General features: G+C 46.0%; 1 protein-coding gene across 1 annotated transcript in view; it reads left to right on the plus strand.

The window, feature by feature from the left end:
- Positions 1 to 9440: 9440 nt before the first annotated feature.
- Positions 9441 to 17653, plus strand: part of per (period circadian regulator) — a 41766-nt gene continuing 33553 nt past the window's right edge. The window contains exon 1 of the mRNA XM_072287146.1: positions 9441 to 9636. Within this exon, the coding sequence (XP_072143247.1) occupies positions 9528 to 9636 (109 nt within the window). The 5' untranslated portion in view covers positions 9441 to 9527. The remainder of the gene's footprint in view (positions 9637 to 17653) is intronic.

Consider the following 17653-nt stretch of genomic DNA (forward strand, 5'->3'; position numbering starts at 1 on the left):
AGTGCAGGGTAGCAAACCGGATGCTGTTCTGGTTGACCTCCCTGCCTTTCCTATCCCTGTTTCCTGTCTCTCTCTCCCTCTTCGTAGCAAGATGCAGTACTTACAAAGCAATTTTGTCGAGAAAGAAATTGTGCTGAAAAACAAAACTCATACACACCTGCGTTTTATGCTTGAAGCGCGTTTCTTGTATTCGAACATATCTAGAGAGATCGCAGTCGTATTTTGCGACGTATTGCTCTATCTAAATAAACCCAGCCATTTCATAGCCTGCCTAAGGCGAGACATGTTTACGCAGCGGCCGATAACTCTCGTGCATAAATGGCCTCCTCAATGTGTTGAGGAACTGGATCGTCTGCACAGCGATTCTGGCTTTCTGCACGGGAGTCATGTAGACGAGCCTCCATTCGCGTCAGTCTATCTCCCGGTGGACAACAACGACTGCTGCTTGCCCTCATAGTAATCGAAGGAAACAAAGTATTCGACAATTGCGAATAGCGAATTCTCGAATCGAATACCAATCAAATAGCAAGGAATATTCGATTCGTATTCGAAATTTGGAATATTATCGCACCCCTAAATTAAATTATAGTGTTTTACGTGCAAAAAACCACGATCTGATTACGAGGCACGCCGCAGCGGGGCACTCAGGAAATTTGGACCACCTGGGGTTCTTTACCGTGCACTTAAATCTAAGTACACGAGTGTTCTCGCATTTCGCCCCCATCGAAATGCGGTCGCCGTGGCCGGGATTTGACCCCGCGACCTCGTGCTTAGCAGCCCTACACGGTAGCCACCATGCAACCCCGGCGGATGCCCTCCTAAATAAAAGCCAAAGAAATGACAAGCCTCCTTTTCTGTAACCTAACTAGATCTACAAAGCTGGCCAAACCTAACCTTATATTCATCTACGCCGCTCTCGTGTTCGCAATGTCATTTATTTGTTTTACTTTTTTTTAAAAAAGATATCTTACAAAGCTAACAGCACCAGCAGAGGCCCATTGCCAGAGGTCACTCTGAGCCTCCGTCAAAACTGCGCTGTTTGCACAGCACGTGTCAGTGGAGATGTTTTATAAACGAGGCCATAGAACGGACGCAATGCCAGTGGAAGGGAAAGCATCGTGATACTCTCTCTGCTGGTTATAAAATCACCCGCACATGATATCGCCCACTATAAGAAAGAGGATATTAGATGACAGACGCGTCGTTACAAAATGTGGCTATAGAATCACCCTCACCTGCAATCAACTCGCCAGCCACAGTGTAAGAATGTAATCGCACGCACATTAGTAAATTGCTTGTGATTTCGGTTGCGTTGAGAAAGCAGATCAACCGCTTCACTCTAGTTATGTTCAGTATAGGCTTTCATCTGGGACATGATGGTGAGAGTGACAGAACACTTTATTTAATTTTTTTTCGAGGATTGTGGCAGCAGAATTTGTAGAACACGGACACAGAAGGAACGTCTAGTCGTTCCTCCTGTGTCCGTGTTCCATAAGTTCTGCTTCCACAATTCTCGAAGAACGAACCAACTAGCTCGGTTAAACACCCTTTTGACAGTTATTTAATATATGCTAGAAAGCGATTCTGCCGCTGAGTCCAGAGGCTCGCTTGGTTCTCGCATAATTGTCAATTCGATGCAAGCTGCCTCCTACCAATGATTATCGGTGGACTTTTCTTGAGTGAGCCACGCAGCAGGATAGGGTAGGCTGATCTTGGCTTTGGAGGTGAGTGATCTGTTAGGGTTACCGCTGCAGTGTTGGCTCTTTGACGCGGAATCCCTTACCGGTCTCCGAATGAAATGGTTTCTGGCTGACGTTAACAAAGCGTTCGTTTGCGCTTGCCTGACAGATGCGCTTCGTCGTCTAGCAAATTTCGCAGTGACAGATGGGAATAATGTTCGGTACTTCAGATATGATCTGAATACGAGTGCTTCTGGCTTCCGGACTAGCCAGTCGGAGACGTGGAAGTAAGGAGCCCGGCGGGATGCCTCTCGAGCGAGCTGATTAGGCTTTTCAGTATGCCGCCCCCCTTCCCCCCGCCCCCCCTCTCATCCAGTCTGTCGCATTTAGACAGTTTCGTAGGAAGGGAGGGGATCCACAGTCTGTATCGAAAGTACATACAGGCTATTCCACGCTTTTGCTATATACGGAGGGATGAAAATTAAGCTTTACAGATTTTTAAAATTAAATGTAAAACATAAGTTATACGGTCAGGGTATGACGCAACACTGGCGTCACACCGGGGTGGAGCTTTACGCCGACTCTCACAGACTTTCGTGCGTAATACTAACGAAGGGGGATATGTCAGAACACGGACGTGCTATAGCAGAATTCTACCAAATGCAATTGTGTAGGAATATGACTTCCTCTAAACTTCCAATACAAACGTGCTGGTTTACTACACTCACTAAAGAAGCTCATAGAGCGATTCTAGCTAATTTGCTGGCTGACGGTGACAATTATGATCTCCCTTTGTGTCCCGCCGGCCGCATAACTTATTTGCAGAGGTGGACTTCCCGTACCTTTCAGCGCCTGATTTTAAGAAACATGTACACCGTAATTTTGATCGCCCTAGGACTCGTTCGACTGTGTGGCCTGGTTGGGGATACGAGAGTTATTGCACCCATGGCATAGACTGCCACAGGAACTGCCTTAAAGAACCTGCAGGCAGCCTAGTGGTCGCGGAAAACGACGACGGTATGCTTTTAACAAAAAAGTGCACCCTTACGCAGTCACATAATTCCTCTGAAAGATTCTGCAAGCTCGTTTATTGACTGTATAAAGATAATGAATTCCCATGTACATGCAAGTTGTCACTTGTTTAGTTTTGGCGATGGAGGAGTCAAAATTTTGGCCCAATGCCTTCCATTTTCAGTAAGCTTCTTGTGAGTTTGGTAATTCTTTGTGTGGATTTATTACGGGTATGCCTCTTACACAGTCATCACCTGCTGCATCGATGTAGAACAAGGTGTGACCTTGACTGCGGTTAAGTTTCACTGCGTTAGTTATTACTTGTTGTGTGCATATTTTGCTTCGCAGCTTGTCCATGTGTGCTTAAGTACGGCAACTGCTAGCAATACGCTGGTCTGTTCATTGATTGCATCCATTCGGGTTGGCTGTGCGTCCGCCGGCTGAAAGTCTAATGTTGCAAGAATCTGTCTACCCGAAGCCTAAAAAAATTAATTATGGGGTTTAACGTGCCAAAACCACTTTCTCATTATGAGGCATGCCGTAGTGGAGGACTCCGGAAATTTCGACTCCCTGAGACTCTTTAACGTGCACTTAAATCTAAGTACTCGGGTGTTTTCGCATCTCGCCCCCATCGAAATACGGCCACCGTGGCCGGGATCCAATCTCGCGACTTCATGCTCAGCAGCCCAACACCATAGCCACTGAGCAACCACGGCGGGTACCACAAACCTCGTGCTTAGAAGTCTGTTTTCCTGATTTCCCCTATGTACACTGATTACCCCTTCAGTCGGTGCGTGGTTTACTATCAGTTATATATAAAAGCGGCGTGCTCCTGACTACTCAGCCGCACCAAAAAGTTTTGTTTGTCCTTTCGCTTGTATATATCGATGTGCGGTATATACAGTACGTAAGCCTGGGCATGAACATTGCCTTACGTAGATGCAACACGACTGCCTCCTTTTTGGCTTGGTTTGCCTTCTCTCTACTGACGGCTAATGCCCACCATGGGAATCGACCAAGAGTGGGATGGAGTCAGACATTCAGACGCGGAATACATTTAGTTCTGACATCGGGGAAGAATGAGATTAATGGAAAATAATAAAATGCACTAATAATTTAGCACGAAAACCGCTTTCCAGCAAGTAGAAGCTCCTCACCAGCTGAGCGAGCACGTCGACCAAGTTGAAGAGAGGAGGCTCCCGAAAAAAGAATGCCAACAACGAAAAATTTCAGTCTTACTTGCAAAAGTGCACTTTTCTGAAATATTCTTTTTCTGAAGAAACGAAAAAGTAAAAATAAATTTATCGGCATGATGAGATCAAATGATCAGTGGTATCCGCGTCACCACAATATGGGCGCAGGGTGGAGGGCACCAGACAATCCCTTTGAGGAAAGAAGTCTAAGACACCTACACGACAACGTAACTGTGTCGGGGGGGCTTCAATTCTTCCAGTATGAAAGAAGTATCTGCGGCGAAGGTGTTAGGATCTGTCGATAACCAGAGAAACGAGTTAAAGCGCGGTTAAAGTTAAAGCACTATTGCAAGCCCCGTAAACCGAGAAGCAGTGACGTCAGTTGACGTGGAAAGCATCGAGACGACAATATCACCGAGCGCCGCCCTCGCCGGGCTATCTGCAATTGTGTTCATAAATAGGGCTTTACGGCCGCGTACTCAGGCCATTCTAATTTGAGATTTGTGGTTTTTGATATTTTGAGATTATTTGTGAGAGTGTTAGAAAACGAAGTGCGTGATAAAGGTGAGAACCACTATTTGCGGCGAGAGGCGAACATAAGGACAAATAATTTTTACTACAACAAGTGACGAGATTGATGAATTCACGTGTTCATCTGTAAAAATGTTTTTTTTTCTTCGGCAGTTTATACAGGAGTCCTCAGCTAACGTTACTCAAGCTGTTTAAAAAACAAAGAAGACGTTGTCCAAGTCATTATAAGACCTAGGGCGTTCTGTCTACAGACCTCTGACGACGAAATGCCGTAGATATTGTAATCGCATCTTGCCGCGTCTATTTTTTTCATTGCTCTTTTTTTTTAACAGCTTGGTTAACGTTAGTTGGGGCACAAGCTACAGCGTTTTTTTTATTCTTCGTTTTCTTTCGCTATTTACTACTAGGCTAAACGCTGATCAAGTACTATTATACGCGGCGTGATGGAAGGGTGAGGTATAGTAGCGACGCTCTACAGCGGAACACACAGGTGTCGCACAAAAAGAAAAACAACAAAAACAACAACAAAAAAAAAAACAATAGAGGAAGCGGCAATATCCTTCCGAAATATGCATGTCAGATTGTAGAGAGATACATTTCCAACGCATAATATTCGGGGTGGCTGAGCGATCACAGCGCCACATTTTCCCCTAAAGGCCTCAGAGTGAAACTCTATAGGATTATCTTTCGCTCTCTCTTGTCCTAGTGTCGCCCCCCCCCCCCCCCCCCTGCTACCCCCTTTCTCCTCTGCGTGACCTAATTCCACGGACAGCATCTTATTCTGCCTGCACGAGACTTGTGCATCCAATTACGCAATATTTCACCACCGTGCATCCTCGGGAGGCGTAAAGATGGGGATTGACGGAATGAAAGGAAGCGATAGCTATTGGTGACGTAACCTGAGCGTGGAACATCACGGACACGTCCACAACCAAGACGCTGCAGGCAAAGGCGTTCGTTCCATATTTGCTTTCGTCTCAGTGTGCTGAGCTTTATTGGCCCGTTGTTTGGCAATGAAAACCGTTGTTACGTCCACCCTCTTGCAATCCATCACCGTATCGTAAATGTAGCGCCTATACTGTGAGCGCACACTCAAACAAACAAACAAACAAACAAACAAACAAACAAACAAACAAACAAACAAACAAACAAACAAACAAACAAACAAACAAACAAACAAACAAACAAACAAACAAACAAACAAACAAACAAACAAACAAACGAACGAACGAACGAACGAACAAACAAACAAACAAACAAAAGAGAGAAGAAAACATGCACAAGCTTAGCACCTGCGATCTTCCGAGGTATCTCCCATTCTACCATCTTTATTTATTTCTGAACAGCACTTTGTAATGAGCCACATTTCTCTGTCAAAACGATCCTATTCGTAGAAAAAAAAAAGAAGCGAACGAAACCACTGTAGATGACGACAGCAACGACGCAACACTGTATTGCATGCCCAAAGAAAGTGGATGGGTGGGTCGTGGTAGTGTATGACATTGTTTCCTGGTTTCTTGTTTCTCGACTAGGTCGACATGAAGCTTTGCTGAAGAAAACAATAGTGAAAAGTTTTACTCAAGGTACAGAACATTGACAGCGATCGCTTGGTCAATTCCGGAAAATCTCCGCTTGTGATCTTTCTTCCTTTTCCTTGATCTTCCTTGACGATTCAAAAGCCGCTGTTAAAACGGAGCACGGTGTCGCTGTATTTACTTGCAATAGCAAGTAACACACGCGCACACACACACACACACACACACACACGGACACATAAATGTACGCACACACATGCACACACACGCGCACGCCTGCCCGCACGCGCATACACACACGCCACGCACATACAAGTGCACATACTGTAAGAGTGAATACAAGAGGAGCACATAAACAAGCACGTTAAGACATAGTCAGACGGCAACAAATTGTGTGCAGTATATTTAATGTTAAGTCACCTTACAACAGGTAGTCGGACCGAGATGGTTTTAGTTCTGGTTTGGTTTCGTTCCACTGAAAAAAGTTCCGTTCCGGTTCTGCTCCGGAATGAAAAAAAAAAAAAATAGAAATGACCCATAACGGTTTCTAACGGTTTTTCTTTGCATGCAAAAATTCTCGAAAAAAAGTAATGATAAAAATTGTATTTATTTCTCGAATAAGTGAATTAATAATTTTCAGATGAAATGCCCTGTAATTCCTTTATAAACCATCATCTTTCAGAACTGTTTCGGTCTTGTTCTTGTTTGTTGTTGAGCAAGATTGTTTCCAGAACGCTCGATAAAAGTGACATCGATCGCTTGTGATCGTGGAACAAAAGAAGGTGCTCAGTTGTGTCGATCTTCACGTCATCCTATGACGTCCTATGACATCCTATGACATCTGCCTGCCATGGCCCCTGGTGGCGCTGGCTAACACTCCCAGGGATAGATCTAGTAAGCATAAATACACAAGAGAGTGGCTGGATCGATAGCCATCGCCGTAGCACAATTGGTAATGTAATGCACGTTTAATGCGGAGGTTGTGTGTTCGACTCTCGCCGGCGGCAAGTTATCTTTCAGTCCACCTTTCATTTCCATTTTCTTCGTTATTTTCTACATTTCAATTTCAACCACAGCTAATTTCTCCTACGCTTTCGTTGGCTTCATTGCGTGTTGGCTTTTATACGGTCATGATTAAAGAAAATTGAGAACCTTGGTTTCATTTCTTCTACCGCTCTTTCTTGGGCTTCGTATTTGTGGCGAGAGTTCAGTAGATGAGTTCACCTATTTCTTTGGCGCTGGTAAACCAGAGGGAGCGAACGGTCAAAATAAACAAATGAAAAAAAAATACTAAGAAGCAGAAGAAAAACGAACAAGCAAATACTATTCGTTCTGAGGGTTGGCGTGATTGGCTGGAATACAGCAAATCCAGAAGAATGGCATCCTGAGCTGGGCAGGATAATTTGTTTTTCTTCTCAGCCTGGTGGTTTGGCGTCGAAAACTGTACAGCAATGTGATAGGGAACACTTAATTTGTGCTCAAATAACGATTGCTTCGAAGATACATGTTCGCACAATTCTTTGTTCTACGCCGCAAATATTTCTTAATCAGTCTTCTGGCACTGTCTGATATCAGTCCCAAGTTTGGCTGCAACTGTAAGCACACTTCAGCTATCGCTGCGAGACGCACGAGTATGGCAAATCAGTTCTCCAGAAGTTAGCAAGCTGGACGTTGTTTTATTAAAGGCAATAATCGTCATCCAACCTTGAGTGTAACATGGAGCTACAAAGAAAACTCATATGGGCTGCTCAGAAAAGAGGCTTCGAAGTTGAAGAGGAATTCCCTGATCAAAGCGACTTTTTCCTCAACTGCGAAGGCTTCTAGAATCCCATGTAATAGGAAGTCCCAGCTAACGTTAGACAATCTGTTCAAAAAGGAATTATTAAAAGAACATGGCACAAGATACGATATTAATAGACGGTATTCAGTTGGCAGAACGCTGACTACCAAACACCTTAGGTATTGCAATTGTGTCTTGCCCCATGTTTTTTAAATTTTCTTCTTTGTCGTTAACAGCTTGGTTAACGTTAGCTGGGATACACGGTACATAGGCTTGCTTTGAGCTTTGTGCTATAATCGGGCGGATGACCAAATTTTTCGTTCACATAAGAAACGCAAGCCCAAAAATTTCTGTTGCTTGGCCTTCCTCTTTCCCTTTGGCCCTCACCACTTAGTCACATGGCAGCACAGCGAATTATGAGATGCCTTCGTCTCGCATAATCGTGAGGTCAGTGCATCCAAGATGCGTGAACTCCGTAGCGAAAAAAAAAAAAAATACCTTTCTTCACTGTTTGCTTTTATCCTTCCTCCTCCCTTTCCACTATTCCCCAACCTCAGCTCGTCATTATAACGCACCCGGGTTGTGTTGCACCCACCCGACGACGGTTAGTGTCTTCCGCAGCAACAGGCAGCAGAAATAGTTAGCAAAACCTGTGACTTTTATGCTTCGTCCGGCAGTCATCCCATGCGTTCGTGTGTGGGTCGTTTCGTCCCCACCACGACAGAGAAGTCAGGAGGAAGGAAAGGGGAGAAACAGGGAAAACGCGAAGAAGACAAGAAAGAAGGTGTTGTGCTGTCGCCGGGACGAAGCCGCGGCGAACCCGTGACACGGACGGTCGCTTCTAAATGTGAAACCACTCGTCCGCGTGCTCCCGCTATCCTCCTCTTCCTACTCCTCCTCCTCCTGTGCTAACACTCTCGGGCCACCTGTGTTCCACCCAGACCAGTTACGTGCAGTAGAACGAAAGGTACGGGCCGCTTCAGCCAGCCATAAAAGAGAAGCAGTTAGAAGGTGAGCTTCTTCACTGACCGCCTCTGATATCGCTCTCCGCGCGACGCCAACTGAAGTTTCATGTAAGGATTAATAGCGCGCAATGGACTAGCCCTACTGTACTCCCTGCTCTGAGACAACGCAGTAGGCTATCGTCACTGATTGGCATACTAGTATGAAGACTAGAGAAAGAAACGCATACACAAGAAACAACGAGTACATAGGGCGATCGCTGGGCTGACAATTGAATCGTATGTTTGACAATAAACCCGCACGGTCTCACCCAGCGTACGCACCAGCAGCGAGCAACACTATACAACCACCAGTCGTTACACGTGTCCTTGCGGGTTTATGCAGACAATAAAGTTTCAGCTGTTACTCCAGCAGTCGTCCTGTGCAGACCTTCTTTCTTGCGTACGCGTTTCTTTCGATGGCTTTAATCTTAGTTGACCCCGTACCAACTCGCCCAGCGTTTAGCCTTATTAGTGATTGGCTGTCACGAGCCGTACAACCTTTGCGGGACTGCGCCGAACTGGTGACACGCAGTACACTCCCCACGTCGAGCGAACGCGGGGGATTCGCGAGGGAAAGGAGGGTGGGGGAGGGCACCGGGGTGGAGGGAAAACGTCCGAAACGTGACCGGGCATCGATCCGCGCGCCTTGTGACGATGACGCAGCGTGCGGCGCGGTGCAGGTAAGCTCTGCGCCCGGCCGGCCGAAGGTGAGCTGCGCTCAGAGAGGAGCGGGAGCTTGGCCAGTGTGCGCGTGGAAAAAAGTTTGGCCGCCTGCGACGGGCCCCCACCACGGGATGTACCCCGACGACGCCAAAGCAGGGATGAGCTTGGGCCTATTCTTGGATTTTTGCGTGTCGAATCCGGCACGAGAGCCCGTATCTTCCCGTCTGCGTCCGGCCCCAGGTAAGCACTTCACGAGTTCTTTACATACGTTAAAAAAATTTTTTTTTGACTCATTGACCTGCTAGTCTACCTGCTCGACTCTGCCTGCTAGCGCGCCCGATAGCTCAGTACATTACATTCACGGGAAATCGTGCGCAAGTTTCACGGAAGCGTCCGATAAGACTTACCGAGCCATGTCGTTTTCGTCACACCTGTACCCACCCTCGGCAACACTGAACTTTAGTCGTAGTGCTACATCACCGATGGCAGTTGAGATTTTGACCCGGATAAAAAACTTGCACGCGAACTTTTATTCCCCAAGTACCTGATCACGTTGTGTCTTACATTTTCTATTTTGATTTCCCCGCTCTTCGTATTGAACGCGCCGTGTCACTTTTCTATATATGGGACCATCGCTTTCGACCAATTCTTTCCACTTCGACCACATGGGACATCCGATGCTTCCCCGAGTTATTGGCGTTCGACTATTTCTTGATATTGCCTTCGTATACCGCTTCTTAAGTCGTCCTCGTTTACTGCTTCTCTCTCCTTCAAAGCAAAGTAGTTCTGTCTTATGTAACGTCATGTGACTCCTGTAGTATGTAGCGCACGTCCTGTCGTCTTTCTTGTTCGTGTCAATGCAGCGCTGTGACTTCAATTGATGCAACGAACCAACTAGCTAAAAAACCTGTACTCCTAGTTCTAAAGAATTAGTGGCTTGATCAAGTGCCGCGTGTGCTAAATGTGAATATTGAATGTAATGCGGTTACCGTCCCTCAATCGGCCAGGTACGGTTCAGCGAAAAGATTCGGATAATGACACCAAAAACGAGTGCTGCGCTCTGAAGCTTAAGATTTAATTTTTTTTTTATTTTGTAGGAGTAAGTCACTTCAGTTTAAGCCCGGGCACGTCGCAGCGTACACTAAACATGAAATCCCCTTTGTGCGTTTTTAAGGTTATGTCTATTCGTCCAAGCATAGACAGACCCCGATGTTTCAAACTTTCGCAAATCATCATTACGGTTCTATTAGCCTGTAGTTAAGATCAGTTGGCGATTGCACTAAAATGTTTGCGAAATGAAAGCGACATGCTGTCGACATAGTTTCGCAATTGTGTGAAAGGACGTGTGCGATCATTTGGCCACTCAGGTCACAATGGAAGTTATTGTATCAGAAGGAGGTTTGAATGAAATGCCATGCCCCCTAGCAGAACAACTTTCATATGTAATACAAACGCGGTTCTCCTCAAGGTCCTTTTTCTTACGTAAGCATTGTGAGGGTGCGCTAGAGGAAGCTGCTTCATTTGTAAAGTTATAAACACAGCAGGAACAGCAACCACTGTGCAATGTTTATTGAACTCAATTAACGAGCGAATACGCGAGTTTGGACAGCTTCGCATCGCAGCGCTGCCGCTTGGCGTACCCTACGGTGAGGATCAATGGCCGGTGCTTTCAGCTTAGTCAGCATAATATGTGATTCTTAATAATTTGCGACCACGTCACGTTACGATCACGTGCCCATCGCTTCATCTCGTGATTTTACTTGTGATAGCAATTTATGCAACATATTTGCACTGGCTCATGAAGCTTCATGCCTGAAGCATCTTGTGCTTCACATGTGCCTCTGTGATGCGTAACCACGCAAAAAGGTTCTTGCTAGTCATATTTAGCGGTTACACGGGTCCGTGAAATCTTGTTGAAAACGTTTCCTGTCCTACGTTTGAGGACGCAAAAAACCAAGGAAAGGAAACAAAAAAAGTCGCACTTTCGCCCGAAAGGGGAAGCATCGATTGCGATAGAAGATTAGTGGACATCTATACGAAGTAAGGAAAGTAGATTTATCGGCCGTGTAAACTTGCGAATATAGGCATACTAGCTAAATTAACAAGCATGGTGTCGCACGTGCACAAGCAAACACGAAAACATCTCGCTCGATGGACCCGGAATCACGCTGTGAAAACGCTGGAGCGAGGAAGTGCGGCAGCAGCAGCGAGCGAATTGAGCTTCGGGCTGCGTCCCGCATCAACGCGAACTAAGCCGCAGAATCACAGCGCGTGGTATGCAGCGGCCCGGAGAGGCGCGCGCGGCCGAGCGGGCCGCGCGAAGTAGAACGCCGCCCCTCCCTACCCTCCCCACGGAGCCTCGCTCGATGGAAGACGGCGCGCTTACTCCCCAGTTCGCTCTCTTGCGTGCGCGAGGATTAGCCGCGATCGTCGGATCACCCGGGCGCGCTTTCACTCGCACATACAGCATACGGCGCGCGGCGACGATTTTACGGCCCTTGGACTTCATGCGTAACTTCACGGCGACGGCGAAGGCAGAAGTGCGCATTGGAGTGTCCATATAATTGAATTGCTATCGTAATAAAAGGCGACAAACGACGTAAATGTGTGCCCGAAAATTTCGTCGGCAGGAGCCGTCATTCGCAGAGTGCATCCCAGATGGCGCGACAATACCGGACCACAGCGAAATAGAGACGCTTCACTTTAGAGTTCGTATTCTAGAGGCAGAACACCCCACAATGACCACGCATTTAAATCGGCAACCGCAAGGGCGCCGCCATGTTGCTACGCTGGGAAGGAGAGCATGCGCAGACGATGAGATGTGATTCAGACGAGACGCGCAATCAACGCTGTCCCGAGCCTTCCTCTCTATGGTGGCGCCATCTAGCTAAGACTCCCTGAAGTGTACTATTTTTCTGCATGCTCAAAAAAAATTGTTTAAATAGTCATCTTATCCTTACGACAAATATAAGGAATGAACTTTATGCGATGTCCACACCTACGTGCTTCGTGGTAATGATTATTTTTCATAATATTTAGAATATTTTTAGCGTTACAAAAATGAGTTGTAGCAACATGGCGGCGCCCTTACGGCTGCCACATTTCTTGTTCAGCAGTTCCTCTATAGCTAGTGTACTAACTCTATAGTTTCACCAATGCCCACAGTACCAGTGCATTGCTAGTAAAAGTTCGTCAACGTACACGGAAAGTCGCTATTGATGAGAAAGATTACGCACAGTGCTATAAAAAAAAAGTGAAACGCGAACTGCAACGAACGTCTTCTATGCGTAATTACATGGAAGTGCAGCGGGTAACCTTCCTCTGGGCGGGTTCTAAGCACAGAGCAGTCCGAAGTGTAGGCTATGGAGTCTGAATTAGGCCGCTGTTACAAATGCAGGTGAACCTGGAAGCGAAACAATGCATTGGAGTAGTTTCGACATCGTTCGCGTTGCGAATTTTTAGCCCCGTACGTCAGTGTTGCAGTTTGTAAAGGAGACCTGGACTCGCTACGCAAATCCTTTTAGCCGCAGATTTACGCGGAGAACCTTTCGTCTCCTGTTACCTTTTTCGAGTATTATGAACACATAGCTTCAGTTTCAGTTGAACCATTGTTTCATCTAGAAGTTTGAATTTCCATTAGGATGGTAAGTTCTCGTAGTTTGTTCTGTAACTATATCCTCGTAAGTATACGTAGTCGTACTTGATTCATTTTCGTTTTGTATTTTTATCCATTCACCCGGCACGCTGCATTTGTTGCACTTGGACACGTTTCGTCTAGAGAGAGCGTAAACTTTTATTTTCAAATCAACAAGATTTGAGTCCGGCGTCTTTTTAGTGGGTCTGGGCACCCGCCGCGGACGTCTAGGCTATAAACATTTATTGAGCTTTTGAGGTCCTTGTTGAGTCTCAGAAACTTATCTCGTCGTGTGCCGCTTTCTCAGCATGCTTAACCTCGTCGCTCTTGCTGCCGTGTTTGTCACGAAATAGATCTCTTGAAATCGTCTCAAGCGACCGCTACAAATGAAGCGCCATATTACCTTCTGAGTCGCCAGAACTGCGTGATGCTTTTCACACATGACTATGGATGACGCCATTCCGGGATCTCCGGTTTCATTTCTCAGCCATTCGCGACTGTAATTTATTTTAATCTGAAATACCGATGTTCGTGGAGAAACAGAACGAAACAGGAACGTTGTCCGATCCTAAACTCAGTGGAAAGTCACTCGGGATGCTACGGAGTACTTCAATCTTTGCGACCACCGCCCTTTCCGACTCCCTACTTTACAGTGGTTCTCAATCTACACTGAGAACACGTTACAAAACGTTACTTTTTGCGCTTATAGAAAACTTCTTAATAAAATATTTCATTTCAGAACAAGTTGATTCCTATATGCTGCAGGGGAAACCGACGTATTTGTGAAAAAGTTAATTAGCAAAAACATTCACAGTTGTTGTTCACGTTTGACGAAAAATAAACTCGTATTGTTAGGTGAAGAACCTTCTGGCCGTAGCGTGATCTCGACAGATGTGCTTCAGGCGGTCTGTCGATCCTGATTATTATTATTCTTTCTTTTATCCCTCGTCATTCTCTAACGCAGTCGGAATCGCACGTGAGCCTACGTGCCTGCAGCTGTGTGTTATCGTTATCTCTTAAAAGGAAAGCGACTCGACAAACCCAATGCGCTCGTTTCGCGAAGATCTAACAGTGAAATATGTGCGATCCCAGGACGCGCGAACTACTAAACGTAAAAAAGAAAAAAATGTAGTAAGAGCGCATGAGAGGGCGAGAGAGCATGAAGCGAACTGAAGCGCCATCTGTTCGCCATTAAGCGCTTTCAGAGACGCGGGTTCTCGGTCGCAGTGATTCGCGCCCTTCTGCCACCGCGCGGATCTCAAAGCATTTGATTTCGATCGCATGGCTTCGCACGAAGCTCACTAGGTGGCGGAATGGCTCTAAGATCGATAGGGATTAGTAAGAGGCGATTGGAGGATTGGTGGAAGAAAAGTAGGGAAACGACAAAAAGCGGAGTCGTACAAAAGCACAGCTCGCAATAAGGGATCAGAAAATTTGGTTGTGGGAGTTTTAACCTAGGTAGGACATTAAGCAGTATAATAGCAAGAGCTTGGTGGCGCAACCCACCGTCCCGTTCCAAAGGGGACGCTCATAACATCCACCCGTCCGCCCAGTCATCATGTAAATTCATCGCGAATACATTCCTTCAAATTTGTTCGGATTCATTGAACACCTGCTCCGTGTTCTTCTGATCGTTCTTTGAGTCTCTTATTTTGCTTTCCGTTCTCGCCGCACTTCAGAGTTGCCGTAATTATGTGTTTGACGCTGACAACTGACTGAATTTATTATGGCACTGAAATAAGTGACCACGGGTTATTTCATGTAAATTACTAAATATGTGGACTAATATTTACTATGGGTAGACTATTTAGACTATTCTACATATGTTATTTCTTGAGAAGTCAGATTACTTAATGATATTCCTTACAGGGTAAATTTATTTAGCCATGATTAAAGATATATAATAGCAAATTAACTTCACGGCGAAACCACAACGACGTTCGCAGCGAGCAAGACGAAAATAAAAAGAAAAGATTGTCTGCTCTTCATCGCTACCGTGCTGGTTTGAATCGGTGTGTGATACGGTTAATGTTGAGGATACTGATTGCTTATGACAAACATTTCTCATCGCTCGAGATAATACTCTTCGTCACAGCGCGTAGGATAAAGCATAGATATCACTTGGGATGTTTCGGTAGAAGACCATAATGTTTGGAATTTCAGAGGAACATGTGTGGATGAGTGTTTCGGTACCATTCAATGCCTCTCAGGTTGCCTTAGTTTGTTCGCCATTCGTCGGTGCGAAATTTCGCTAAAGGCTCGCTCTTTATTCCTTATCTACATTGACACATTTGGAGCGGGCTATATGCCGCTACCGTTAGTGCACGTCGACAAATAGCGCTACGCAGTATATTGTGACGGCGAGAAAAATCGATGGAAAAATCGAACGTGCATCAAAGGAAACATTTTATCTGGATAGTGTGGCTCAGTATACGAAAGCATTTATAATATTTAGGGTGTCAGAAAGGTTTAGACGGGCCTTTACTCCAACGCCCCGTTTCAACAAGGATCATCATCACCATCACCCCGACCCTCATCATCATGATTATCATCATCATCATGCAGTGGAGCAACGCACTTGAATTCGCTTTCTCTGGTGCTATAACGTTTGGTTTGACTGCTCATGTATCGCTCCTGTACCGGCAGCTTCAACACATGCGCAAACGTTCAGACGGATCAACTTGTGAGTCCTCGTACTTCATCCAGCAAGTTATCGCGCGCGCAGTGGAAAGCTTGAGCAGGATAAGTGCGCAAATATATTGACGCATGCGGCGATGAGTGTTACGATAGACTAAATAAAGCAAGAAAGAAAGAGAGAAAGAGAGAAAGGAAATAAGAAAAAGAAGCAATAGCGTGCCTTCTCATCAACGCCGTGACTATTGTCCCGTACGGATCATGGTGACGTCAGTTGCATTCTCTCCACGATCGAATGCTCCGTGCACCGATTGGTGAGTCGTTGCAATGTAGCGGTTGAATACATTCTTAAATTCTGATGCAGTATATTGTGACTTGATGAATTGTTCCCCCATGTGAGGTCAGGTAAAGATGGACCGCAAAAATGGCCAAACGCAAGCACATGCGTCACTTTTCAAGGTCCTCAGCTGCCTGCGACTATACAGCGCATGCTCACTGCGCCTTCTTTTCTTCTCGTTCAAGCGAGCAGTGCGACTCCTGGCACGTGCTATGCATGCATGTTCATTTATAAAGCGCACAACGGAATGTCCACTGAGTGTTCTAGGTACCCATCGCCTGCTAATACATTTGCTCAAGATGGGCGAATATTGTGCAATCTAGTGTGCATTCCAATTATGACATTAGCTATCACACTCGAGCTGACGTCACTTGTACGCGTCATATTGTTCGTTCAAGAGAAAGGACTCCAGGCTCGACACAAAAGCGTGGACGAGATGAAGACAGTCTCACAGGAAGGAACAAATAACGCGAATCACCAGGGTGCGTTTTTCTAACTGCGTGTTTTATTGTACCGCGCGACGACGAGGCGAACAAAAAGGCCCGGGCGCCGCGCTTGACGTCAAGACGAACGTCAGAGAAGTCCCGCTGATCGAGGCGTCCTCAGCGCGACAGGCTGGCGGCCGTTTCGTAACGGCCCCTCGTGTCGAAGGAGGCCTATGCGCGGACGAAGCCACGGGATCCGCGACTTTGTCGCTGGCCCTGACGTCGTCAGTCTGGAGCCCACGTGTATCTTCGGCCACTTGACGTCACTTCGAACACCGTGTCACGTGATGTGTGGACTCTGTGATGTCACGTAGGGACTATTAGGAATCGTGTTGTAGCTGTTGCACTTTGGTATAAGGGGGTGACTGTGGAGAGATAGAAAATGCCTCAACTTTTTTTTAGGTCTAGCCTTCGTTTTTGGATATGTACATAAAAGAACATGGCGCATCTTACCTCACATACGTAATTATGACCATACCAATAAATTGTGCACATATATGAGAAAGTAGGGCATCATTACGCGCTTATTGAATATATATATATATATATATACATATATATATATATATATATATTGTTACCGCGCTCGCCGCGTGGCTCGTCGCCGCCGGCACTTCGCTTTCCTCCTCACCATTTCTTCCTTTCTTCTGCATGCGTCCGCGGCACCGCGCTCTTCTCGCTCTCATCGTCCTTCCCCTACACTCCGCATTTACTCGTTCATCCTTCGCTGTGCTCATTCGCACGGTTACGAGGGACAACGCTGACACTCGCCGCTGGAACCGGCGCCTAAGAGCTGCACTTTAAATAATTTAAATACTTACAATTGTGCTCGAACAAGCATATTGCAAAGCACGATGCATTCAACTTACGCCGCAAGACAGAACATTAAGCATTGACACACAGTTTCTATCAAAGAGAGAGAGAGAGAGCAAATGAGAAAGGAAAGGTAGGGAGGTTAACCAGGACTGAGCCCGGTTGGCTACCCTACACTGGGGAAAGGGAAAAGGGGACGGAAAGATTAAACGAAGAAGAGAAAGTCTACTGGGTATATCAAAGTGCATATATATATATATATGTCTCAAGGTTATTTCATACTTAACTATCGAATATTCTTTATTGTTCTACTATCTACACGGCCGAGAGAAAGACACAGAAACGACAGGGAGG

Source organism: Dermacentor andersoni, chromosome 3 (genome assembly GCF_023375885.2).
Source record: "Dermacentor andersoni chromosome 3, qqDerAnde1_hic_scaffold, whole genome shotgun sequence".
NCBI lineage: Eukaryota > Metazoa > Arthropoda > Arachnida > Ixodida > Ixodidae > Dermacentor > Dermacentor andersoni.